At 33.7% G+C, this 25,509-nt stretch overlaps 2 protein-coding genes and 1 pseudogene across 2 annotated transcripts; 1 reads left to right on the forward strand and 2 right to left on the reverse strand.

Annotated features, from left to right (window-relative positions):
* Nucleotides 1-981: 981 nt before the first annotated feature.
* Nucleotides 982-4,518, reverse strand: LOC142624768 (pentatricopeptide repeat-containing protein At3g06430, chloroplastic). The gene is made up of 2 exons (XM_075798526.1): nt 4,027-4,518; nt 982-2,466 (listed from the first exon to the last, which is right to left on the reverse strand). The coding sequence occupies exons 1-2, from the start codon at nt 4,462-4,464 to the stop codon at nt 1,330-1,332; spliced, it is 1,575 nt and encodes a 524-aa protein (XP_075654641.1). The 5' UTR covers nt 4,465-4,518; the 3' UTR covers nt 982-1,329.
* A 1,598-nt stretch (nt 4,519-6,116) lies between these two features.
* Nucleotides 6,117-15,021, reverse strand: LOC142624125 (squamosa promoter-binding-like protein 1). Its single transcript, XM_075797633.1, has 10 exons — nt 13,828-15,021; nt 13,376-13,557; nt 11,429-12,081; nt 10,727-10,801; nt 10,522-10,629; nt 10,310-10,427; nt 9,470-9,611; nt 9,190-9,340; nt 7,607-8,245; nt 6,117-6,772 (listed from the first exon to the last, which is right to left on the reverse strand). The coding sequence occupies exons 1-10, from the start codon at nt 14,409-14,411 to the stop codon at nt 6,317-6,319; spliced, it is 3,108 nt and encodes a 1,035-aa protein (XP_075653748.1). The 5' UTR covers nt 14,412-15,021; the 3' UTR covers nt 6,117-6,316.
* Nucleotides 15,022-21,477: 6,456 nt separating this feature from the next.
* Nucleotides 21,478-24,055, forward strand: LOC142624940 (uncharacterized; annotated as a pseudogene).
* Nucleotides 24,056-25,509: the final 1,454 nt, after the last annotated feature.

Consider the following 25,509-nt stretch of genomic DNA (forward strand, 5'->3'; position numbering starts at 1 on the left):
TGTATCTTAATAAAAATGACGTGAAATAATACAGTCCAAGTGCAAATCCTTCTGCCATTACCTTGATATTAATAAATAACATAAAAAGTTTTTTTTTTTTTTTTTACTTCAAACGGCTGACACATTCACTCTTTTTTATTTTATGGGATAATTTTTTTTATGGGATAAAATAGAATGAAATAACAATAATTAGTACGTTAAAAATTCATAACAAATCCAAAAAAATTAGACTAAATCTTGGTATTATTGTTTTTTGTATTTATATGACAGGAGAGAAGTGACCCAAATATATATATATTAATAAAAAAAAATTGAAGAGTGTAGTGGGTAGTCTTTGCTCAATTTTCTTATTAATTAAAAACTCAACTCTCTTCTTAACTTCCTCAATTTCAAATATAACGTCTACTAGCCAGGAAGACACATAAATAATTACAAGCAAATCTCAACAACACTTTCACAACAAATTTTAAGTGGCATATTATTATTAACTGTTATTGGTGAACAAAAAAATAATTTCAATAGTAGATTCAAATTAAAATAAATCATTACAGATTTTTTATATAAATATGTGAACGTTAAAAATAATAATAATAAATTGGTCTGCGTGCTTGTTGTGTCTAAGCAAATTAATTAGACATATAAAACCGAGCATAAGTTCTTTCTTATATTTGGAAAATCTTGCATCCTAGGGTTTTTTTTTTTTGTATAAATAAGTTAACAAATTGGGATTAAGGCATTGTAATTGTTATTGAATAAAATAAGACGAGATCTGAATCTAGAATTTTCATGCAAAGACAAAATTTTACCAGTTCATCTATCTGAAACCCACAACTTTGCATCAGTCAAAATAATATCAAATGGAACTTACCCACATCCGCCAACAAGCAAATATCAAACGAAGATGCATTGATAGGACACACAAGAAAGCCGTGTACATCAACTATAACACAATAAGAATAATTCCATTTTAAGCCAAAGAACAAAGGAAATAACCACAAATTTGGCATTTTAGATGAAAAAAAAATAAGAGTTGGAATTTCAAAACAATTAAAGAATCACCTTAAGTTTGCAAAGAGGAACTAATCATGTCTATCAACACATCAACTATGTACAAAAGGTACCAAGATTATTCCCCCTCAAATATCAGGGATGTTTAAAGGGTTATACAGTACTTCAGAAAGACTTGCAGACAAACAGCAATTGTTGCTATCCATCCAAAGCTGATCAATCAGTAACCCGCTGGTAGTGCCCGGTGCCTCATCATAGGAACAATTCAGCTAGACCCACAAAAAGGTAGAACATAAAAAACAAGCAGTTGTGTTAAATTTTTCAACCAATGTCAACCATAGAGTCAATTTCAACAGCATCATCACTTTTATGAACATCTGCCATCATCTCCTGCTCCAAATCATAGATCTTGTCATTCATACCTTCCTTTCTATATGCCTCAACCATGATAGAGTATGTTGTGGAATTTGGTTGACATTGCTTATCTTTCATCCGCGTAAAAACTCTCTCCATTTCCATCAAATCATTTGCCTTTGCACAAGCTGATATAACCGCATTATAAAAAGAGGCATTCTCAGGAATCTCAAACTTCCCAGCTAACTGTGCACTGCTAATCACCTTATTGAAGAGACCTGCATTGGCATATCCATTAATAAGACAGCAGAAAGTCTTGGTGTCTGCTTTCATACCCTCAGCACGCATCTGATCAAATGTGTACTCCATGTGCTTTGCATCCCCAGCATCTGCAAAAGCCTCAATCACATTGTTGTAAGTAGATGTTGTCCATGGAAATTGAAGCTTCCTCATGTATTCCATCACAGATGACATTTTGTCATACATTCGTTTTTTCCCATAAGCACCAATCAGAATATTAAAAGTGCGTGTTTCTGGCTCAATCCCAAAATTGCGAAATTTCTCATACCATTTCTCCATCATATCAAGCTGACCCTTGTTACCAAACACACTAAGGATAGTGTTCATTGTCCAGACATCAGGTTTACATGCTCTGCTCTCCAGCATCCCTGATAGCACCTTTTCCATTTGGTCAAATTTCCCCGCCTTACCATAACCATTTAACACAATGTTCTGTGTGACTGTGTTCGGAGTTATTAACCTTTCAGCCATTTCTTCGTACAAGGACTCAACTAGTTCAAATTGACAAGCATCCACACAAGGTTTTATCAAGGTACTGTAAGTAAAAACATCAGGTTGACAATGGGGGAGCGTCTTCATTTGATTAAGAATTGAGAATGCCTCGTCAATTTGATTTTTCCGACAATATGCCGCAAGTAAAGCTGTGTAAAGTTCAGAAGTAGGTTCCAATCCTTCTTCAACCATTTCATCAAAAAGTTGTCTTGCACGATGGGGTTCGCCAGATTTTCCAAGCAAAACAAGGAGCTTCATGTAAGTCCCTTCTTTAGGTTGATAAAAGGGTTGTTCTCTGAGCATCTCAAAAACCTGAACAGTCAAAGTAACCACTGCTGCACATAAGAGCTAAAACAACCAGATTTTGATTTGAACCTACTGATAGGACATAGTTATACAACTTATAAGATAGTAAACATCAAAATGTGGGAATGCTTCTTTATAGTTTATAAACAAGAGGTGGAAGACCAAAAGGCTATGTTCTGGTAAAATTCACATTCCAGCAGAGCCAATATAATAAGCATTTAAAACACTTTTTCACAAGAAAATACTTGCAAGTTTGAAACTTGATAAAAGCTACCGTTTATTTTTTTAGCTAAGCAAGTGAAGAAGGAGATGAGTGGATGAAGCTTATAAGCATTAGCTCAAACCCACCCCAAAAAAAAAATTACTCCAACATCTAAGGTAGATAGGCACTTATACGCACATATCACCACTAACTACTTAGAGCTCATTTGGCATTGCCGTCGAAAGTGGAGGCTTTGGTGTTTTTAGTGTTTTGCAAATTACAGTAAATAGTATTTTGAAGTTCTAGATTTATAAATAATGAGCAGTGAATTGTAGAGCTTTTAACTAAAAGCTCCAAATATCAGCTTTAGCAAAGTTGTTTTTCAGCTTTAAGGACCCCTTTAAAGCTCTTTAACAAAATTGGCAAATGTCTCAAAATTTCTGCTAAAAGAGCTTTAAAGCTCTCAAAGCACTTAACATACCATGAGACACACCCAAAGAGCTTTAGAGCTCTCAAAACTCTTTTCTGGTTGTGTTTAGCCATGTGAACTTAGAGCTAATCAACCAGAAAAGAGATTTAAGAGCCCTCAAAAGCTTTTTGGAAGAAAAAAGGGGTCGAGAAAAAGTGGTTAAGTTCCATTAAGCTTTTTTTCATAAATCCGGATATAGCAGAATTCCAGATCTTTTCAGAAAAAACTTGTTATTGCTTCTAGGGAACCAAGACCTCCTACTTTGAGAGGGAGTCCAGACCTCCATGTTAGACTATCTAAAAATTTGTAACTTAGAAATTCAAGACGGTTCTTTATTCACTGTTAACATATGAATTTATACAAAACAGTCTTCTAAATAGATAAAAATATATACTAACTCTCTATAATCTATCAATCAAACTAATTTGTAATCCTAACTAATCCTAATCAAAACTAAGTTTTTGAATAAATAAAACCTGTCTCTATCATTATTTATTCAATACTAATTGAAATAAATTAAGCACCTGACAAAACTTTACAATTCTATTCACTAGAATTTACCAAACTTTCAGCTTCACTGGTAAAGCTTTAATTCATACAGCAATGCCAAACGGGCACAAGACCAATTGGGCTCCAAATTTTTTTTTTTCTTCTAATTTTTTGTGCTAAGCAAGTTAATGAAGCAAATCCACTAGTTTCCTTAGTTGACAGCACAAAAGCACTAGTTACTTGAAAGAAATAGTGAGAGCATTGCTAGGATAAAGTCTAAGCAAGATTGAGTGATAAGAATTTTATTGTTCTATTCACATCAATATTCAAATACCCAGAAACCAAAACCAGCCTTATTAGCCTAGCAGCAAAAACAAAGAACAAAAAAGAGAGTAAAGGGTCAAACCTGAAGGGCTTGGAGCCATTGTTTCTTCTGGATAAGTTCAGACAAGGTTTCAGTGACAGTGTTAGCCCAGGCCTTGGCGTTGTTCTTGCGGTCCAATTTCTTCTTCACATTCTTCAGAGGTGTCTTCCTCTTTGAAGTGCCATATATTGAGGTTTCTGAAAACCCAGGGAACTCACCTTGCTTCCAGTGCTTCTTTTTGGCCACTGAAGATGATGATGAAGTGGTGTTGGTGGTTTTGGGTGGTGGTGGTGCAAATGCACAGTGGATGAAGGCAGATGGTTTTGGGTGATGGGGTCTGAGGTTGGTGGTGGGGAAAGAGGTGTTGTTGATGAGTGAAGATGAGAATGAGAGAGAGATTGAAGCCATGACTAACTGTCTACTGCCTCTCTGATTTTTCCCTGATGAAAGTGGTGGGTTTGTGGGTTTTAGGAGGGGCATCCAAATGACTTCTTTGGCCTTATCTTCAATTCTTCATGTCCAATTCTCTCTCTCTCTCTCTCTCTCTCTCTCTCCAATATTATATATATATATATATAGTTAAATTAAACTACACAAACCTCAAATAAAATTTGAGAGAATAAAACTATTACCAAAGTCCAAACTTAAATAACAATTTCTTCCTTTAAGATTTGAAGAACACATTAGTTCTTTCATAATATTAGTAATACAATATCCCAAATTTTGAAAAAAAAATCTTTAACCAAACTCTAACCATAGTTAGTGAAAGTTTTTTCAATTAAATATTGTTTCTTGTCATTAAACTTCCACACACAATCCAAAAAAAAAAAAAAAATTATCATAAAAAAAATGTCATTAATTCAAATCCTATCGTACTATTATTTATATAAAAACACTAAGTTTTTTTTTCTCTTTTTGGGTGAATGAGACTAGAAGGGGAGAGAGAGTAGTAGAACTCGTAGCACATGAAGTCAAAAATAGTTGTCAATTGGGATGTAAGCTTATTTGGCATTCTTTGTTTCTCTTTTTAATGGGAGACGGGCAACTGTACGGTGAAAATTTTTTTTTTTTTCATGCATTTTTAAATATGTGAAAAGTTCAATCTTTACCATAAAATATTTTATATATAGAAAAATTATTGTTAAGTCTAGTAAAATGACACCGCAAATCATAAATGGCAACTTGATAAAAATGTTAAAGTTTAAACACAATAATGATTAAAAAAATAGACTTTAGGAACGGAAATGACAGTTTTATTTTAAGGGTATAATTGGATTTTAGTCTAAAAATTAATTATGCACTTGTTAGAAAAAAAAATTAAAATAAATATTTGTGAATTCCCTCAAACAATACATTAATATTCTTAATTAATTATATTAAACTTAAAAATTTAAATTTACTCTCTTTTTAATTACATATAATCTAATTGTAATTTCACAAGACAAAATATTTAAGATGAACCTATAATGTACACACGTATCACGCGGAACATTAGGTAGATGCTATCAAATTGGCCTTCCCATCAAATTTTATTCAGTATTAACTGACAATTAAATATCCCCAAATGATGTTTTGTCTTAAAACTTACAGGGGATAATAAACTTGAGGGATCAAAATGACAACAATTCAAAGCTCAAGGGTTAATTGTAAATTTTTAAAACTTCAAAAACCAAAATGAGAGCAGCATTGCAGCACCAACATTAGAACTAGGACTAAAAAAAAAAATTTAGCCTAAAGAACTATTTGTAAGTGTAACATGTTACATGAGAGTGGCAATTTTTGTTGCAACTAGCCAGAATCTTAGTAAATGGAAGTTTGGCCAGTCATTTGATCACATCTGTGGATTAGAAAAGCTCAAGCTGCTGCAAAATTGAAACTTGGGAAGAATCTTCATAACTCTGTACAAAACTTCACAATGACTTCCACTTCCATTTCAACCTGCCAACCAAGGCCTCAAATATCCATTAAGTGCCATAGGACCTTGGGATTATTATGTCTTTCAACGTATTCATGATGTAAAGAAAAAGGGAGCATACTCATGATACTCTACAGAATCCCTCAGAGAGCTTTGAGGGTATTCAATCTCCATCCTGGAAAGGGGTGTTCAATTCTGGATAATGAATTAATGGTCCTTTCTAATTGAAAATTTTCCCTATATATATTTAAAATGAACTGTCAGTAATACATATACAGTATTTTCCACTGATATCTAAACCCACAAATATCATTAGGGATTTTACATTGCTCTTTTGAAATTAGGATGGAAAAGAGGGGGGAGAGGAAGAAAAAAGAAATTTAGCCTACAATCTATAAATGATACAGATTAACCACCTTAGCTTGACCCGTACTTCAACAATTCCCACCTAAAGGGCCGGAACACGTAAAGAACTTCAGGTGAGCTTTTGAAGAGTAAAGCCACACAAACACAAACAGCCGCAATAGTGACCATTGAGAGCATTGCCGGCTTGTATACTAGTGATCTTCTCATATTGCCATAAGCCGGCTTCTGCTCACATACCTTGCAATGTCGACAACTTACTCCCATTTCAACCTTCTCAGTTTGCAAGCTGGCAACTTTCGACAACTTATGTCTATCTGATTGCTTCCGTTTGGTGTTACAGTCCAGGAGAGCACCAGGGATATCAAGCACCACATGACTGTTTTCTGATTTGTTGCTGATTTTCTTCTGCACAAGATGGATATAGGAGTAGTAGCCTCTCAGGCATGCATAATCATTGGGTGTCAAACCCGTACTATCACGAGCACTCTTCCATGCTTTAATTCCAACCTGAACAACGCAGACCAATATCAGCATGAAAATGTAATAACATAGCAATAATACATCATAAGATGACCAGCGAAATAAGAGAAAAGGTTCTCAACAAGCATCTTAACCTGCTAAATAAAACAGTAGCTCAAATTTTTGAAATTCATTTTCTATCAGAAGATCATCCTTGTATTAGAAGTAAATTTTTTAATGATGATATACTCTAAATTGCTAGATGATTTAGAAAATCCCTCAGTAAGCTCACCTGTGTGGAAGCAGAACATCAAAAGGGGAGAGAGAGAGAGAGAGAGAGAGAGAGATTTTTAAAACATTTAGAATAATAAGAGCAGTTTTAGCTCATAGCCCATCCACAAAACTGAGGATAGTCTAGCACAAAGATACAGTTTAATTATGTGAGTGATCGGGAAAATGTGTGCTAGGGATGGATATATGAACCAATTTAGGGTCCGTTTGGATACAGCTTATTGCTGAAAACTGAAAACTGAAAACTGAAAACACTGTACCAAAATAATTTTTAAATGTGTGAATAGTACCGTGGGTCCCATTTTTAATTTTAAAAAATCTGAAAAGTGAAGTTTGTGGGTCCCGTGAACAGTACACGGGACCCACAGAAGTGCTGAAAAGTCAGCAAATGCGGCTACTGTTCATGCACAGTAGCATGAACAGTAACCGCTGTCCCCTGAATCGTGCATCAGCAGAAGAAAAAAAAAAAAAAAACGCAAGATTTTTTCATCAAAACGCAAACGCCAACTTATCCAAACAGCACCTTAGTGTATTCTCCCTATATGGACTTAGAACCACAATACTGATGAATACTAATAGACAAGGACTTACCAATCCAGGATCATCAGTTAAGGCATCCAACACATTCTCAGAGCCATCCTTGCTAGCTGCAATGTGAAGTGGAGTAAGCCCTGCAGGCCCTAATAAATCAGGTTTAAATAAGAAGCCATTGATGCCCTTGTCATCCTGTTGCTTCCCCTGAGATCCTGTTTTATCCAAAACTTTATCTGGAACAAATCTTAACAGGAGTTCCACCATAGGCCTGCAGTTTCGCCGGACAGCTCTGTGGAGGAGACCCAAATCCAACAAAGCAAGCTCAACAGAAGGATGCTCTCCCGTACCAACTGCACCCTCAAACAGAATTCCCAAGAGTTTCTTCACTACAGCACACCAGTCATGGTCCATGGAGAATTCCATGAGCCACTTGAACCGCTTGAAGGGGAAGAGATCCTGGTTTGGATCCATGTGACCTAGCCTGAATTTCACATGACTTCTATGAAGCAGCCAACCCATTTCATGTATAAAGTCCAGGGCTTGAGTCTTTGCTTCCAGCAGTGCAGGTACTCTCTGAATGTCATCAGCGGTTTCAACCACCTCAATTGCACCCTCCAGCATACAGATCTCAGAACACACTTCTTGCTCAGCAACTATAAATGGAAAGAAGCTGCTGCTGAGACCATGATCTTCAACCTGATAAGATCAAAATATGTACGTTCTAAAATCAGAAATGGAAATATTCTTATGCATACTATAAAGACAGAACATCATTTATGCAGAGTTTTCTCCTCCTGTTAATGCACCTGGCCCTGTCTTGTCTCTTCTTATAAGCATTTCACACTGTTTTCCCTTCTAGCCCTCCCAGAATTTACTTCTGAAAGTTCTTATGCATGCTATAAAGATAGAACATCATTTATGCAGAGTTTTCTCCTCCTGTTAACCACCCCCACCCATCATTCTGCCTTCAAGTGAACTTATACTTCAATATTTTTTTTTTTTTTTTTTAAAGGCTACTTGCTTTGAATTTATATGATGGAAAGGCAACTGTATTTCATCCATCCTAGTTCATGAAAGACGGCTTGCTCAAACTACATAAGATTTAATTAAAAAAGCCAATAACTTTCACAGTTTGGATCAAAGGAAAAAGGAAGGGGAGGGAGGGGTGTTGGATTTTTGACATATTTTGATTTAATTCCCTTGGTCAATAACAGCAAGTAAAAGAGGGCAGTCCAGAGAAACCAAGCTTTACTGCTCTGGACTTTCAAGTAACTTTTAACAGATAGAGACTGCCACAGAATTCAATGGACTACAACAAACCTGAAGCACATGTCATGAGAGTTTTTAACACAATGAACTTTTAAAATAGAAACTACTTCAGTGGGAATGAAGATCAAATAAAAGTTGTCTAAGACATTAGAAGTGATTGAATGCACAGCAGCACTAACCATGTCAAATCAAAGAAAAAGTTTTTATAAAATGGACATCCCATGCATAGGATCCAACTTTTGTGAGCTTTGCAAGCTTCACACATTTTTAAATAATTTACCATATATAAACCAGAATTTATGCCACATACACCCATAGTTGAGCTCACTTGATTGCAACAAAATAAATTCTTAAATTCAGGATAACCCTACCTCAATGAATCCTCTCCCGGTAACATTTGGTATAGAACAGGGGAAGCTGAGGCACTGGAGTTCATTGTGCTCAATGGCTGTATCAGCACTGTCCATCAACTCATTACAAGTTTCCTGGATCAGATACTTGCCTTCTAGAGCACAGAGTAACCTGAAACCAAATGCGTGACTTAATATCTATGCAGTAATCATGATGTGTTGATCAAGTCTGAAACAAAATTTGAAAAATGAGAGGGAGATGAACATGTGTTCCAGCATACATAGAAAAGCTAAAGAATACCTAGCACTGGACCGGAATAGGTTACAGCCTTTTACGACAAACTGAACTCTCTCAGATACAGAAACAGCAATAGGCTTGATGCTTGAAATTCTACAACTTTTCTGGTTTTTAAGAGGTAAGGGTGTGTCTAAGACAACCTGACCTGCAGGGCAGATATAACAAATAAAATTACTCCTCAAAGAAATGTTATTTAACCTACATTTATCAGTGCATGATAGAGCATGAAAAGAAACTGTAAAAAACTTTGGCCCAAAACATAGATAAGCAGACAGCAAATGAATGTACTTACATATTATGCCTGGTGTTATTCTTTTACAATGTTAGACCACATTCACCATAGTTTCTCATAGGATCAATATTTTGCCAAATCTCCATTAAATTAAATGACCTTCACACACTCACCATGGATATCAAACATCAAGAGAATCAGAAATTAAAAACCGCCTCATCTAAAAATATGTTCAAACTTATCCCTATGTTTGAATGGGGGGATATGTACAAAGAGGAAAGAGCAAGGGTGGCTGGAATATACTAATATTAGTCGATACCAGCTACCCTTCACCTCTCTTTTCTTCCCCTCTCCCTCCATTCTGGATATACCCTATGATTTAATATATTCTAAAAATCTACTAGATAAAATAAGTTTTGGATTTGAAGATAAATGAGTTTTGCATGCATGACAAGCAAATGAAGGAAAAGTAATCTAACTGTAGACTTGATATTAATTTACTTTAAGTTATTAAGTGGTATATTATCGCAAAGAATTACACCAAGCATAAATAAATAAATATATATATATATATATATATATAGAGAGAGAGAGAGAGAGAGAGAGCAAACCATTATACATAAATGCTACAGAATGTCGCACCCGAGTATACACCCATCCTGTTCTCCAGAAAGAGTCATTGGATGCATCAAGTAGCTCTCTTAGATAGGATCCCAGATCACAGCAGAGCTGTACGTAGAAAATGTAATTAAGAATTTAAAAATTCTGTTCCTGATACTGGGTTTAGCAATTCAACATTTCCTGCATCAGTACAGAAGCGTACCTCCTCCCATGTGGATTTTTCTAGACGGAGGTATATAGTTAATATGATACAGCCTGGCCTTATATAGCTCTCAATGTCAGTAGGACTGTGGGATAACCAGTCGAGAATCTGGAGATGTAAAATATATAACAAAAAATCAAATATATATGGAACAAAACATGCCAAGAAACGTTGCAAAGAAGCAATTTCATGTCTTAGTATATACCTGGGTTCGGAGAGCAAGAGGAAAATCATTCGGGTCTTTCCCAAAGAGTTTGAAAACTATTCGATCCGTGCGAACCTGAAGATTTGTAGTAAAAGAGTAGTTTAGAGAAATATCCACTAAGGCCGCAAAAAAGGTACATATTTATATTTTTACTCATAAAAAGCAGGCACAGTTCTCTAACAGCCCTACTTGAACCATATACATTGAACAGACAGCCACAATGTCTCACTGCTAAACCCCCAGTTAAAGATAGATTATGATTCATCTTAATTTTAACATCATTGAAAGTAATACTTCAGCTCCTGAAGCCGCAGCAGATAACCAGTTTTCCAATTTGCAATCAATAAGTCAATCAATTAACAAAGACTAATGAACCACAGGACCCAAACACCAAAAGAAACAATATACTATGTAAGTACGTAACCACAATTGTCAATTTATTGGGCTAATGAGGACCTTGAACAGAAGAACTAACAACTATGACAAACAAAAGACATTTTCAACTCAACTTAACTAAACCTCAACCCAAAATACAGGCATTGACCCAAAAGTCTAAAATGATCAATAGAAAATTAAAGTCACTCAATAAATCTGTTGACCACTGAAAAGGAGAACCAGATTAATTTTAGTAGACTCGACCAGTTATAATAGTCTCGCCAGAAGTTTTAAAGGGAACAAGTTTCCATCACAACAAGATTATACCTGAGCCTCTCCGCTGGAACTAGATGGTGACTGTGAAGAAGTTGAATCTGAGTTGCCACTAGTCTGAGGTGGGCTAGACTTGAGAGAGTCATGCTGTACCCAAAACGGATGGCCAAGAAGCCCAGTCCCAGAATTTACAGGGGCTTGAGACTTCCCTGTATTCTCCACATGGCCCTCTGAATCATCACATAGATTATTCAAATCAATGTTATTAAATTTGATCCTCCCATTTGTAGTCTCTGATATTGATTTGGATGGAAGGCCATCCTTTGAAGGAGGTGGATTCATGTGCTGTAGACCCGATAGAGCTTGTACATGTCTACCCCCAGCATCATCTGAATATATTCTTTTCTGAGCTACATCAGATGCAGATACTGTCACGCATTGTCCCATAGGCCTAGGATGGTCATGAAGGTTGATGCAATCATCCATCTTTAAGGCTGAACTAAAAGGCCTAGAGGGTTCTGAACCATTTGGAGTAACATCTGTCACCTTTTGTGGAGCCCCATTAGATGTCCCAGCATTAAGCAAACCTTGAGATCCCTCCAATAATGCAGATATATTCCTTCCATCAACTGTACCAGCTAGACTGGCCAGGTTCTTCAACAGATGAGATAACAGATCCTGGTCCTTGTTTTGATCTGAGCCATTTGCTGCAATTTATAGAAGGCATAATCTGTGGAGTCAAATAAGTATGCCAATCATGACACCCAAGGAAAGGAAAAAAAAAACAGATACAAAAAAGAAAATTTCAATGATCAGATCAATGATATGTAATACTTTTAGAACAGCATTCTCTTGGACAGTTTGCCCTTTCAAGCATTGTAAATATCTAATATAAATGGGCCCAAAAAGTTAAAGCAGCACAATGAAAACAAAAACATAGCAGCTGCACCTACAGATAGATGTAAGCAGTGATGGTCAAGGTTCAGGCAAATAACAGTAAATTGGCCAGCAAAGCTGCTAACTTCTATGAACTTACATACATTGCATTTTAAACAATCTTAGCACCACAGTAGCAGTCAGCGACAAAAGCCAAGAAGAATTTGCACATTAAAAAAACAAAACCACACAAGAATAGTCATATAAAAGACCAGCAAAAGCAACCAGAAAAGTGCCATGCAACCAAGACTCCCAGATTCTTAATATGCATTATGCCTCTAAGCATTGACTTTTACTTCACCCAGCTTTTAAGATTTCACTTTCACAGTATAGAATTATTTTCACAAAATAATAGGCTAGTGTTTTCAGTGCCAAAATAAGGACCTTGCTTTGCTACAGTAATTGACTATCCATTCAACTGAGAGACAATTGGATATTATCATATATATGTCAAGACATAGAAATTAAGAAATTTAGCATTGTTGCCTTCAAATATTCAATGCCTTAAATGCACAGATCATAGAATCTGAAGTGAGCACCATGAACCTTTTTCTGCAGATGATTGTCCATCCATCCCTATAAATAATTGCGAACTCTTCTCATGCCCAAAACAAAATTCCAGATCTTTATCAATTCAATGATAAATTTAAACATGTTTTCATTTGCACAGAAAGATTAGCAAGGTAAGGTTATGCCCTATCAACTCATCTACCATGGCATCACAGATAACAAGTTATCAACTTTATATTGTAACAATTTCTTGCATTGATAAAACATTTTTGGTTTGCCCATACTAGTTTACCCAACACTTACAACATAAATTAAATTTATCGTTCCTTGGCAAGATGATTTAGAAGTCATTTCTTAACCACCTTCAATAAAGTTATAAGTTGTAATTAAAGCATAAATCACAACAATTTTTTTAAGCATAAAATCACAACAAAACTGAATTCTGCCAATAGCTTTCTGCCCAGTATCATACACACAACAAACTGCTGCATAGCAGTGCCTTTTTAAAGCAGCCAAGTAAATAAATTTGCGGTAAATACTAATAAAAGGACCTACAGTGCAAATTAGAGAGAATCCTCAGCAAACTTATCAATAGATAACTGCTACCCCTTTCAGCATTCAGAGAGCCTCCATTAACCACAGTGTCAGGATGTGTTTTCCTCCTCCTCCTATTATGACCAGCCAACCTTCTACGACAACTTCTCTTTCCCTCATCAAACTCTTGAAGAGCATGAAACCTGCCAAAAAGTATAAAACCAAGTTGCATCTGATTGGAAAACCAAATTGTTTTGCAAAATGACTTGTACCAAACATAGACATATAACAACATTGGACACATATTGAAAGACTATAAGAGCAAAACTAAAGGCTCCACACAACCACACTCTGATATTCCATCATTTTTTTTTTTTTTTTTGTAAAAAAATGCCCCAGCAACTATTCTAGTAATGACCAAAAGTAATGAAAATGTTTCCTCAAAATAAAGATAATAATATAACCAAACTAACCTGCTACACTGCTGACAGAACCGCTGCATAATGTTTCCCACCAGTGCTTTGCTGGCCTTGGAATGCACATCACAAACCTTATGTCGGCGGTGGTAATCCTTGGCATTGCTGAGATCAGCCCTACAATCCTGCACCTGACAAACCGCGCGGTTTGAAGAATTCCCAACTATCTTTGTCTTCTTCCCATTCTTTAACTCCCCTTCCATGATAGGGTAAACTTGTCCACCAAGCTTTAGGTTAAGGGACCCATCTTCATCATTTAACTCTTCATCTTCAACAGCCACATCCCTCCTCCTCTTCTCCAATTCCCTCCTTCCCACACCATTCGCCGGATTAACATCATCCGAACCAGAAGACAAACTGTTGGACAAAACAACATTTTCTGGAATTTCTGTCCCAACTGGAAATAACTGCCTACTCCTACAATCAGATGGAGCAGAATTTAATGGACAAGCTCTAAAAAGGTCGCCATCCCATTTCCAGTCATTCAAATCCCATTCCAAACTCTTTTTCCCAACCGCCTTCAAATCCGGCACCACAGGACCAAAGAATTGATTAGCCTTACCTCCAAATTGAGCCTCCATTTATAAAAATTTCCAAAAACCCAGAAAAAGTCAAAACACCCAGATTCCAATTCTAGCAAAATTAGCTACCCAATTGAACAAAAACCCAATAAAACTTAAAAGGTCAACGTTCAATTCCAGCTAGAAATTACTAACATAAAAACCCCTCAAAAATTAAACTCAAGCCCCCCAAAAATAAAAAGTCTTTGTCTTTATCCTCTCTATCCCCCCAGAACTCCACATATAGTACACCAACACATTCATGGATAAAAAACAATAGCTACCCACATGCTCAAAACCTTTCAATCACCCACTTATTCCTTCAAAATCATCAACAAAAACACCACCGTACTCACAATCACAACAATCCCACAATTCCATCAAACTAATAAAGTTCTCAAATTTTACATCATTAACAAAACTCAATCATAACAACTATAACTCAAAACAAGTTTAACAGTACAAACCCATGATTAAAGTAACAGAAACTTGCCGATAGATATCAAGCTGGTCTTGTTGGAGCCCTCAAGCTTGTACCACCTTGGAGATCAACAGAGAGAGACAGAGAATACAGCAAGGGAAAATTAGGCACAAGTTAGGAAAGTGTGTGAAATAAATGCCATTTCAGTGGGGAGAGAGAGAGAGAGAGTCAGTAAAACTTTTATGTTTAGGAATCTAGGCCCACACCGTGTCCTTCGCTCTCTCTCTCTCTCTCTCTCTCTCACTGTAAAAAAAAAAAGTACTAGATTGGTAATGTGTTCATTAACCAATCAGAAAAGATCAATCTCATGAAAGATCTGTTACGTGTCGTTCGTTCATTGGCTAAAATGATCAATACTTAGTTCTTTTTGACTTACAATGATTTTGACATGACACGATTTTCCGACACGTGTTATAAGCTCATGCGCAAGCTTATAAGACAAGAATCTCAGTATATATATGTATCATTTTGTTGTTTTTGCTTTTTGCTAAAATCTTTCGCTGTAATTAAAATGTGAAAAAAAAAAAAAAGGACTTTTTTTTTTTTTTAAATCTTTTTTTAATTTGGCTTCGTACAAGCACAACTCATCTGAAGGCGATGGATTTGTTTTTACTTTTTGGGGTAAAATTACAGGGATAGAGTGATGTGCACATGCATGGTACGTAGCTACACCCTCAATTGGTTAGGCAGCATCATGGAAGAATCCAAGGCATGACCACTCGTTTGGTGTACTGAAACGTCTTGTGCTATAACAATTTTTATAAAAAAATTAACAATTGTCAAATTGATAAATAATAAATCCTAAATGTTAACAAGTAACGAATTCAAATGAAAACTAGTAAATCTTGTGGGTAGCTATTGATTTTTAACAATTGATCGAATTAACAATTTTTACTTAAAAATCTTATTGGTAGCTATTGATAAAAATCTTGTGGGTAGCTACCCATATGTTAGTACACCAACACATTTGTGATAATTATTATGTTTATAACATTATTTTTTAGTAAATCTTCACTACTAACAAAACATAAACATGATCGAATAAGTTACATTCCACTATTAAGATATGCTACATGGTTTGAAATTGCAAATGTTGTACGTATTTATATTTTCCGCTACAAAATATCTTTGTTACTACGTGAATGAAAATATTTGCTAATCATTGCTACATTCAAACAACACAATAAAACAGGGGGAAAAGCATGGAAATAAAAAAGGTCTTCTCTGCTAACATGCAAAGAAGTAAAAAATAAAATAAAAAATGATGCATAAAGATTTTCCAAGGTTTGTTGAAGCAGTTTCTCGAAAAAAAAAAAGGTTAGTTGAAGCTGTCACAACATGACAATTAATTCATCATTAATTTGAAAGAAACGATCACAAGCTATATAAGCCATAGCTAACGCATGCATGTCGATCAGCCTTTATTACAGGAGACAAATGAGAGTCGGTTTGTTTCTGGTGCTTGTGTTGCTATGTCATCCCTGCTTTCTGATTCATGATGATGAGTACGTATTGTGAATCTATGATTGCATGACTTTGTTATAAAATATAATCACAGTTACATATATATATATATATATATATATATATATATATATATATATATATATATTCTGTTTTCTACAATGGTTCCAAATTAGACGATGAGAGTTCCTTTTCAGAGGAGCTTCAATTAATTTATATGTTGGCGTGTTTTTTTTTTAATATATTATTGGAAATTCACCGTAATAGATAGATAAGTGGAAATGTACGGAAATATAGGATCCAAAATGAAATTATCCGCTTAAAATTAAATAGGGGCAACTTCTATCGATGAAAAGATGAGAAAAAGTCACTTGAAATAAGTTGGATATTTTCAAAGAAAATAGATTAATGCACTGATAAGAAAAAATGAGTTAATCTAAGTTGAAGAAATTTTAAATTTATAAAATAAAAATTTTAAAAAAAAAAAAGTAGAGAGATAACTTGTGTACATAAAATAGAAGTTGTACAAAAAAAAAACTTCGGATATAATAGAATGGAGGAAAAGAACATATGACTAATCTTAAATAATCTATTGAGGATCCATAACCAATCCCAAAAATGGAGATTAAGGCTTATTGTTGTTGTCATCGTCGTCGTGAAAACTCACATAATAGCAAAAGAATTGATTTAGTGTGTATTTATATATTTTAAAAAATAATAATAATAATAATAACAACAATACATATGTCTAACCCTAAGTAATATGTTAAGAATTCATAACCTACTAATGTATAGTTGTGATAAATAATCAACTAATCACACCATTATGTGGTGCATCCTCACACATACAATAACCCTAATCAGTGGATGATATTGCTTCATGCGTAGATGTATCGTTCATTAACAAGCATTTTCTTTCTAAGGGGTATACATGCTTTGCCTATAAGTAATTGGACCCTCATTTGCATTAAGACATAATTTAATTTTATTCTCTTTGTAAACATAAGGCTTTACGTCTGTGATGATGATCACCACGACTCAGACTTATATATGTAACTGAAATATCAATGAAATGTTCAGTTTCAACACGCCAAGGTACGTATGGTATAAAGTCATTCGTATATTGCGTAAATATTTCAACATCCTGGTTTTTCCTATATATATATGAATAAGTCTCATTTGATCATAATAAGCCTATAAAAATAATGAACGTGTGTAATGGTAAGTCAGCTTTTTCGAGATATTCAAATGATATATTACTAATGTATACCATATATAGCATACTCTAGAATTTCATTTCAAGGTGTCTTACCTGTAACCAGTTCTAAAATGCATTTAAAATTCCTCGAAGTTGACTCCAGTATATTATAATGCAATTTTGCTGCAGATTTACCCCAAACCTGTTATACTAATTTTCATCAATATATATAGTGTGTTTAGATACTGCTTATTTGCTGAAAGTTGAAAATTTATTGTTAAAAATACTGTAACAAAATATTTTTTTAATGGACAAAATACTGTTCACACGTTTTGTGCAAGTTAGCTGGTCCGTGTACTATAGTCGTGGGTCTCACTTTTTCAAACGCAGACTTGGGGCTGGAAACGTGCATAATGGCAATTGATGGACTTGTCAGAAAATTTGTCCTGTTTTGGCATAAGAAAAAAGAGGATGATAGACACACATCACAGAAATAATTAAGGAAACTTTAGGTTTAAAGTGAGTTTTAGTTCTTCTCTTTGTCAAAATCAAATTGGACTACTGGAGAGAGTTGGCTAGTATTGGTCATGAACATATTTAATAAAATAGTACGACTCTAAGAGTACTAGCTAGGGCTGGGAGATGGTTCTCATCTCATGTATCCAAAGCTTCAATCGAACCCATTAATGTGAGGTTGTTTCATGTTTGATTCAGTTTTTTCAGTTTTTTATTATAATTGTACGACAGTTAAAAAATTATGGAGCTTATTAGATTTATACATCAACAATTGAGTAGAGATTTGAAAATTTGAATTCTGGATGTCTTAATTAAAAACACCAATTACAAGAGTTTTAGCTTTGTTTATTATCATATTAAATGAATACTTTATTCAAACTTCAAAGTTTCAAACTTGACCAAATAAATGTAGGTACATATTTTTTTTCCCAATATATAAAGTATGATTTGAACCTATAAGATCCATTCACTTTATCATAATGTGTTATTAATTTATAAAATAATAGGTTTTAAGCACTTAAAATTAAGTTTAGTAAAAATGTTGTGATTTTTTTTTAGTAACTAGTTTAAATTTATTAAAAAATTGATTTAGCTACGTTGGCTAAGAAATTTAACTATAAAAAAAAAGAAGTTTAAAATTTTGGTTAAGATGTGTTTAGGATAATTACTTCTAGAAATATATTTTCAGGAGCTTGGTAAATTGTTATGTTGTATTGGGATTAAGTATTCAAATGCATTATTTTAAGGAAAAAAAAGTTAGAAAGAAACGTGTTGAACCAAATTGAACCAACCAAATCACATCCCCACGCTTAGAGTGGGTGAGTTCCCCTAAAAAATTTAATTTAGTCCAATTCAAGGAGAGGTTGCGTGTAGTCTTTTTTGTGATACTCACTAAAATATGTGAATTGATGAGTTCAAGGCTTAGATATACCACCAAACTGTCTAGATTCTAGATCACCTTTGACAAAATATTTAAATTAACCTATAGGTAAAATAAAAATAAAGAAATTTTGATGAAGCTAATTTCTTGTTTACTTTATTCAGGAAATACATAAAATATGTTATGGATTCTTATTCTTTATTGAGTGAGTTTCGAATCTAAAACCTACTCCAACCTCATCTCTCAACCCATCAACAACATCATGAAGATAATGATAACTCAGTGCAACTGTGCAAGTTCCTCATGGAACTTGAAAAAAAATGAAAAGAACTGTAACTCCATCTATCAAACAGGATATATGATATATATGCCTCTAAAGTAAGATAAGAGCGATGAGATTAGAATCCAATCCGAATGCTGCTGTGCATTCTTGCTCTAAGGACATTGAGTTATAGTACCGCATAAATTACCACAATTTTTATTATAATTATTTTACGTGTTAGACTGTGACTGGTTTTTTTTTTTTTTTTTTCCGTGGACTCATCACTTTTTTCAACCATTTATAATCTACTACTTGGACAATTATAGTATAAATTGTGGTCTTATAATTTTTTAATTTAAATTAAGCATCATGACGTCACTCATGTCCTAAGCAATCTATTCATTTTCAATGGTCAAAAAGAAAAGGTCAACACGGCTATTAAGAAGATTGTGATTGACTCTAGAATCCCATGCACCCTCATGTGTACTTTATCATTATTTTCACATAATAATAGTTTTTAAAACAAAGATTTATATTGTTTTGAGAATGGTTGTAAAGTTATAAGACCTGGTTAAGCTATTCATGGTTAAAAAAATTTCGAAAATTAAAAAAATTGTCAATACTTTTTTAATTTTTGAAAATTTTTTTTTTTAATTGAATAATTATTGTGTGCCCTTAGGGCACACATTAGCAAAATCCAACTTGTAAATGGTAATACATTAGAGATACAACCCTATTTAGGGTTATATATATTTTATGAAATGGTGGAAACTCTTTCTATAAATACTAGGGTCTTAGAACATTCAGGCTATTCTATCTCCCTACAAACTTTCTACCCTATGTGATCATCATCCTCAAGGGATCACCATCCTTTTCTGGGACCAATAATATGCCCTATATAGGGTCAGTACTCTGGAACTAGACCTTTCCATCTGAGAAGGCAAAAACACCGTGCATTTGGTGCGGTCCCAGACCAAATGTTTGGCTCCTCATGTGCATGTCATGGAGGATGGAGCTTAACCCTTAACGTGGACCAATATACATGTCCTACAACTTTTATTTTTTGTTCTAGTTTTTTTTTTTTTTTTCAAAAAAAAAAAAAGTTGAGGTTCTCAAACATGAACATTAATTTGCCTCCATGACTGCACACAGGGCCGGCTGAAGCTATAGGCAGTTTAGGCCCCCGCCTAAGGCCCCCACTTGTAACAGGGGCCCCAAAATAATAATATATTATATAGTATTAGTTTTTCATCTGAAAAAAAAAAAAAAAAAAAAAAAAAAAAAAAAAAAAACCGTTTCTCACAAACCCAAAAAGACTGAAGTGACGTGAAGATCACCCCACCATCACCAAATCTCTAGACTCTAGCTTGCAGTTCTCATCTGAAGAAAAAAAAAAAAAAAAATCCCGTTGCTCTGCCTCTGAAGTGACATGAAAGGCAAGCTAATCCTATCACAAAATCTCTAGCTTGCAGGAGAAAAGATTACAAAAGATAGCTTGCATAGGAAAAAATTACAAAAGGCAAAAAATTGAAAGAAGATACAAATAAGAAAAGGCAGAAAAAAAATACTCTTCACTTTCTGAGTTCTGACTCTCCATCTTCCTTCATTCTTAAAAAAAAAAAAAAACCCTTGACTTACTCATCAATTGGTGTTGACAATAAATTTGGTGTGTTCACAGATCTTCATTTCAGGTTCGTTTATTATTTTCTCTTCCTTTGCCTCTTTGTCTTCTTCATGGTTTGCAGTTTGTTGTTGGGTGTCTGGTTTTTTTTTTTTTTTTTTTTTGGAAGAGGAGTTTGCTGCTGCTGCCGCTGCCGCTGCCTGCTGGGTTTTTTTTGAAGAGGAGTTTGCTGCTTGACTGCTTCTATTGTTTTTTTGGTTTGTTCTCTTAAGTTATTTCTCTAGAATGCTATAGAATAGTCATTGGTCAGTGGGTCCACTTAAGAGTCAAAGGCTTTAGTCTTTACTCTTTAGATTTCTCTAGAACTCCTCTTACACGTTTTCTTTTGTTTTCTTTTTCTTTTTTTTTTTTCTTTTTTTTTTTTTTTAGGAAATCAGATTTAGTGGGCTGGTCTTAGCTTTGTGGTTCAAGTTGACTCTTGCTTAAAAAAAAAAAAAAGGGTTTACTGCTACTTAGAATAAATTGCTTATTTACTTTGTATTAATATTAATTTTAATTTTTTGTGCAGGTTTAAAGTGTAAAGTGATCATATTAAGTAAAGCTACAATTGTGCTTTTGATAAACCAGGTTCTATTGTTTTATACATTAAATTTATATTATTCTAATTAAATTGTAATTTTTTTAATTATAAATTGTGCTTCATTTATTCATAAATAGTTTTTAATTACAAATGTCTACTAGAAAATATCTATCTGGATATGAAAAACTAAAAAAAAAAAGGCAAAGAGAAGAACTAATTGAATCTCAAAAAGGAGCTATGGACAAATTTATTACTAGTAAAAAACAAAATCTTGCAGAAAATTTGAGTGAAGGTTTTATAAATGAACAAGAAATTCATCAAAAAGAGTTAGAAGATAATGAAAATATACAACAAAATGATAATAACGAAGGTGGCCATGATAATGTTCAAACATGTAATGTCACCATTCTTGATAATGAAGCTCAAAATAATTTAGAGGAGAGAGAAAATATTAATGATCAACCTAACTATATTCCTACAAATATTTTTGATCCAAGTCAATGGAAAACTATTGATATAAAATTAAGAGATTTGTTAGTAGAAAATGGTCCAATAAGAGTTGATGATCTAAACTTTCCTATAGATAAGAACTCTAGACATTTTTCTACTACGCATTATATTCGAAAATTGCCAAATGGGGAGAAACATGATAGAAAATGGTTAGTGTATTCAAAAGACCTAGATAAAGTATTTTGTTTTTGTTGCAAGTTGTTTAATTCAAAATCTAATACAAATCAACTAGCTAATGGAGGAACTAAGGATTGGAAAAATATTAGTTCTATTCTTAAAAATCACGAAACAACCAATGAGCATATTACTAATATGAATACTTGGATTGATTTAGAACTAAGATTATTGAAGAATAAAACAATTGATAGAAATGTCCAAGAACAAATTAAGAAAGAGAAAGATCATTGGAAAAAAGTGTTATTAAGAATAATAGCGGTGGTAAAAAATCTTGGTAAAAATAATTTGGCATTCCGAGGAAAAAACGAAAAGATCTATCAAGAAAATAACGGAAATTTTTTAAGTATAATTGAAATGATTGCAGAATTTGATCCAGTAATGCGTATTCAACATGGTGCAATCCATAATCATTATCTTGGACATAATATACAAAATGAAGTGATACAATTATTAGCAAATGAAATTAAAAGTAAAATTATAAAAAAGATTAAAGAAGCAAAATACTTTTCAATTATACTTGATTGTACCCCTGATGTAAGTCATCAAGAACAAATGACTCTCATACTAAGATGTGTGGATATTTCAATAAGTCCGATAAAAATAGATGAACATTTTGTGGAATTTTTAAAGGTAGATAATACTTCTGGAAAAGGTCTTTTCAATGAAATTATAAATGCAATAAAAAATCTTGAACTTGATATTAATGATGTCCGTGGACAAGGATATGATAATGGGTCTAATATGAAAGGGAAAAAACAAGGGGTACAAAAAAGAATTCTTGATATAAATTCTAAAGCATTTTACACACCATGTGGTTGTCATAATCTCAACCTTGTCCTATGTGATATGGCTAATTCTTGTCCTAAAGCTATATCTTTTTTTGGCGTAGTACAACGTATATACACACTATTTTCTTCTTCCACAAAGCGATGGAAAATTTTACAAGATAATGTGACAGGTTTAACTCTTAAGCCATTGTCACAAACACGTTGGGAAAGTCGAATTGAAAGTGTGAAAGCAATAAAATTTCAAATTCTAGAAATAAGAGATGCTTTGTTACAACTGGCAGAAACAAGTGAAGATCCCAAAACAAAAAGTGAAGCTGATTGTTTAGCAACATATGAGATTGAAAGTTTTGAGTTTTTGCTAGCTATGACTATTTGGTATGACATATTATTTGCTGTTAACTCTGTTAGTAAAAATTTACAATCGAAAGACATGCATATTGATGTTGCTATAGATCAATTAAAAGGTCTCATGTCTTTTTTAAAAAAATATAGAGAAGATGGATTTACATCTGCTATGAATTCATCTAAAGAAATTGCAACCAAAATGGAAATAGAGCCCATATTTCGTGAAAAACGTATAATTCGTAGGAAGAAACAGTTTGATGAGAATGTCAATGATAAGACAACACAATCCGCTGAAGAATATTTTAGAATTAATTATTTTTTATATATAGTAGATCAAGCTATTTCTTCAATTGAAAGTAGGTTTGAACAATTTCAAATATATGAAAATATTTTTGGTTTTTTATTTAATTTTGAAAAACTAAAATCACTAGATGATGATAGTTTGAAAAAAAATTGTCTTAATCTTGAATGTTCTCTCACACATGAAACTTATTCCGATATTGATGGCTTAGATTTATATTCAGAACTAAAAATTTTAAGAGAAGTTTTGCAAACAAATGAAAACTCTCCAATTAATGTACTAAATTATATAAAGAGGTTAGAATCTTTTCCGAATGCATGTATTGCTTAAGAATATTACTAACTATACATTCGTTGCATACCGAGAAAAGTTTTTCAAAATTAAAATTAATAAAATCCTATTTAAGATCAACTATGTCACAAGAAAGATTAAGTGGATTAGCTATATTATCAATTGAAAAGGAAATGTTAGCGGAACTTGAATGTAAAAATTTAATTAGTAATTTTGCCTCTCAAAAAGCAAGAAAAATAAATTTTAATTGAAAAAAAAAAATATATATATATAATTACATATAATAAAAGGCCCCGTATAAAGCTCTCGCCTAGGGCCCCCAAATCCGTTGAGCCGGCACTGACTGCACATGGTCTAGAATATATATATGGTGAACAAAAAATAAAAGCTAAGGATAAACATGCTAGGAAGTTGCACAGCAACCTTTTGTAATAGTTATAATATTTCACCCCACCCTAAAATCATTTTCATTACACATCATATATTTGTTTCCAGGGAAAATGTGAATCTCAAATAGCAATTTCTGAGTTGAACCCCTTGCTACCTCTGAATAGAGCTTTCAACTCCTTAGAAACATGTGAAAGGCCTGATGATCTTAACAATAAGGTAGTGAAATGGAGCCATCAGAGAAAGCGAGAGCATCGTTTTCATGAATAAAATATGTATCTATTTTTTCAAAACATGTGGACAAATAATTTCCTCCAAATTAGGTGGAAGCAAATTGGAGTCCGTTTGATATGCGTGTTTAAATACATATGGATGAAAAAGTGTATAAAAATACGTGTAATATTGTTTAAAAACTAAAAACAAGTATTTAAGATGATGTACCAAACGGGCCCTTGATCTTCTCACCTAAGCGTTCATGTATTTAAGTCTTCTGTTTTTTTTTTTTTTTGGAGAAAAGACTTCTGGTATTTGGTGTAAGCTTTTTCTTTTCCCAATTTATTCCATTTATTTGGTCTATGTACGTACATTTTTTTTTTCAAAGTTGTATTTCTTAAAAATACAATTATATTTTTGTCTAGCTTATTTTCTAAATCAAATAAACTAATGAAAATAAGTTTTCAAAAACCTAATAGTAAAATGATATTTTGCAATTCTCTTAGAGTGGAAAACTTGGATTTGTTAAGAGTCTTATAAATCAACTAGTTGACACCTGTAACAACGAAAAATCGAGATTATCAACTTAATCAAGGTTGTTGTTGTTTGCTATCACAATAAACTTGTTTAGAAATGCGATGTCAAATCTATTTATGATATCCAGTACACAAGGATGAGAGAGTTATGGCAAAGACATGGAAGGGAAAAACCAAAACTCCTTCTAATAATCCATAGTTCAAGAGCTGGTTCAACAGAAAAATACAAGTGTTTGTCCTTGGGTCTGGTCCGAGGATGAAATTATAGTTATGAAAAAAAGATCCCTCCTATTTTACTGTCCTCTTGCCTTTATATCCAACTGCAATTCATCTAAGTCTTACACTTGGAGGGTTGAGATCGCAGTCCCTAAGTTTCTGTCTCATCCGAAGCATGCTAACTTGATTTGCCCTATTGCCTTAGTTGTGCCACCACTGTTCACGGTTATTTCCTCATTAATGCAGCCAGAGTGGTGGTTTTTATGCATTCAATGCGGAGGGGACAGCTTCTACACTTCTCTTTCTTCCTATTCCTCGTGTTTCATGCCCAGTCTGCTGCCTCTTCCTCGTGG

Source organism: Castanea sativa, chromosome 2 (assembly GCF_040712315.1).
Source record: "Castanea sativa cultivar Marrone di Chiusa Pesio chromosome 2, ASM4071231v1".
In the NCBI taxonomy this organism is placed as follows: Eukaryota; Viridiplantae; Streptophyta; class Magnoliopsida; order Fagales; family Fagaceae; genus Castanea; species Castanea sativa.

Coding starts and splice junctions, on each gene's coding strand:
- LOC142624768 (XM_075798526.1), bottom strand. CDS start 4,464: ATGCCCCTCCTAAAACCCACAAACCCACCACTTTCATCAGGGAAAAAT. Junction 2,467..4,026: donor AATGGCTCCAAGCCCTTCAG/GTTTGACCCTTT, acceptor TTGACTGTTCAG/GTTTTTGAGATGCTCAGAGA.
- LOC142624125 (XM_075797633.1), bottom strand. CDS start 14,411: ATGGAGGCTCAATTTGGAGGTAAGGCTAATCAATTCTTTGGTCCTGTG. Junction 13,558..13,827: donor TTCTGTCAGCAGTGTAGCAG/GTTAGTTTGGTT, acceptor ACTTTTTGGCAG/GTTTCATGCTCTTCAAGAGT. Junction 6,773..7,606: donor TAACTGATGATCCTGGATTG/GTAAGTCCTTGT, acceptor TGCGTTGTTCAG/GTTGGAATTAAAGCATGGAA.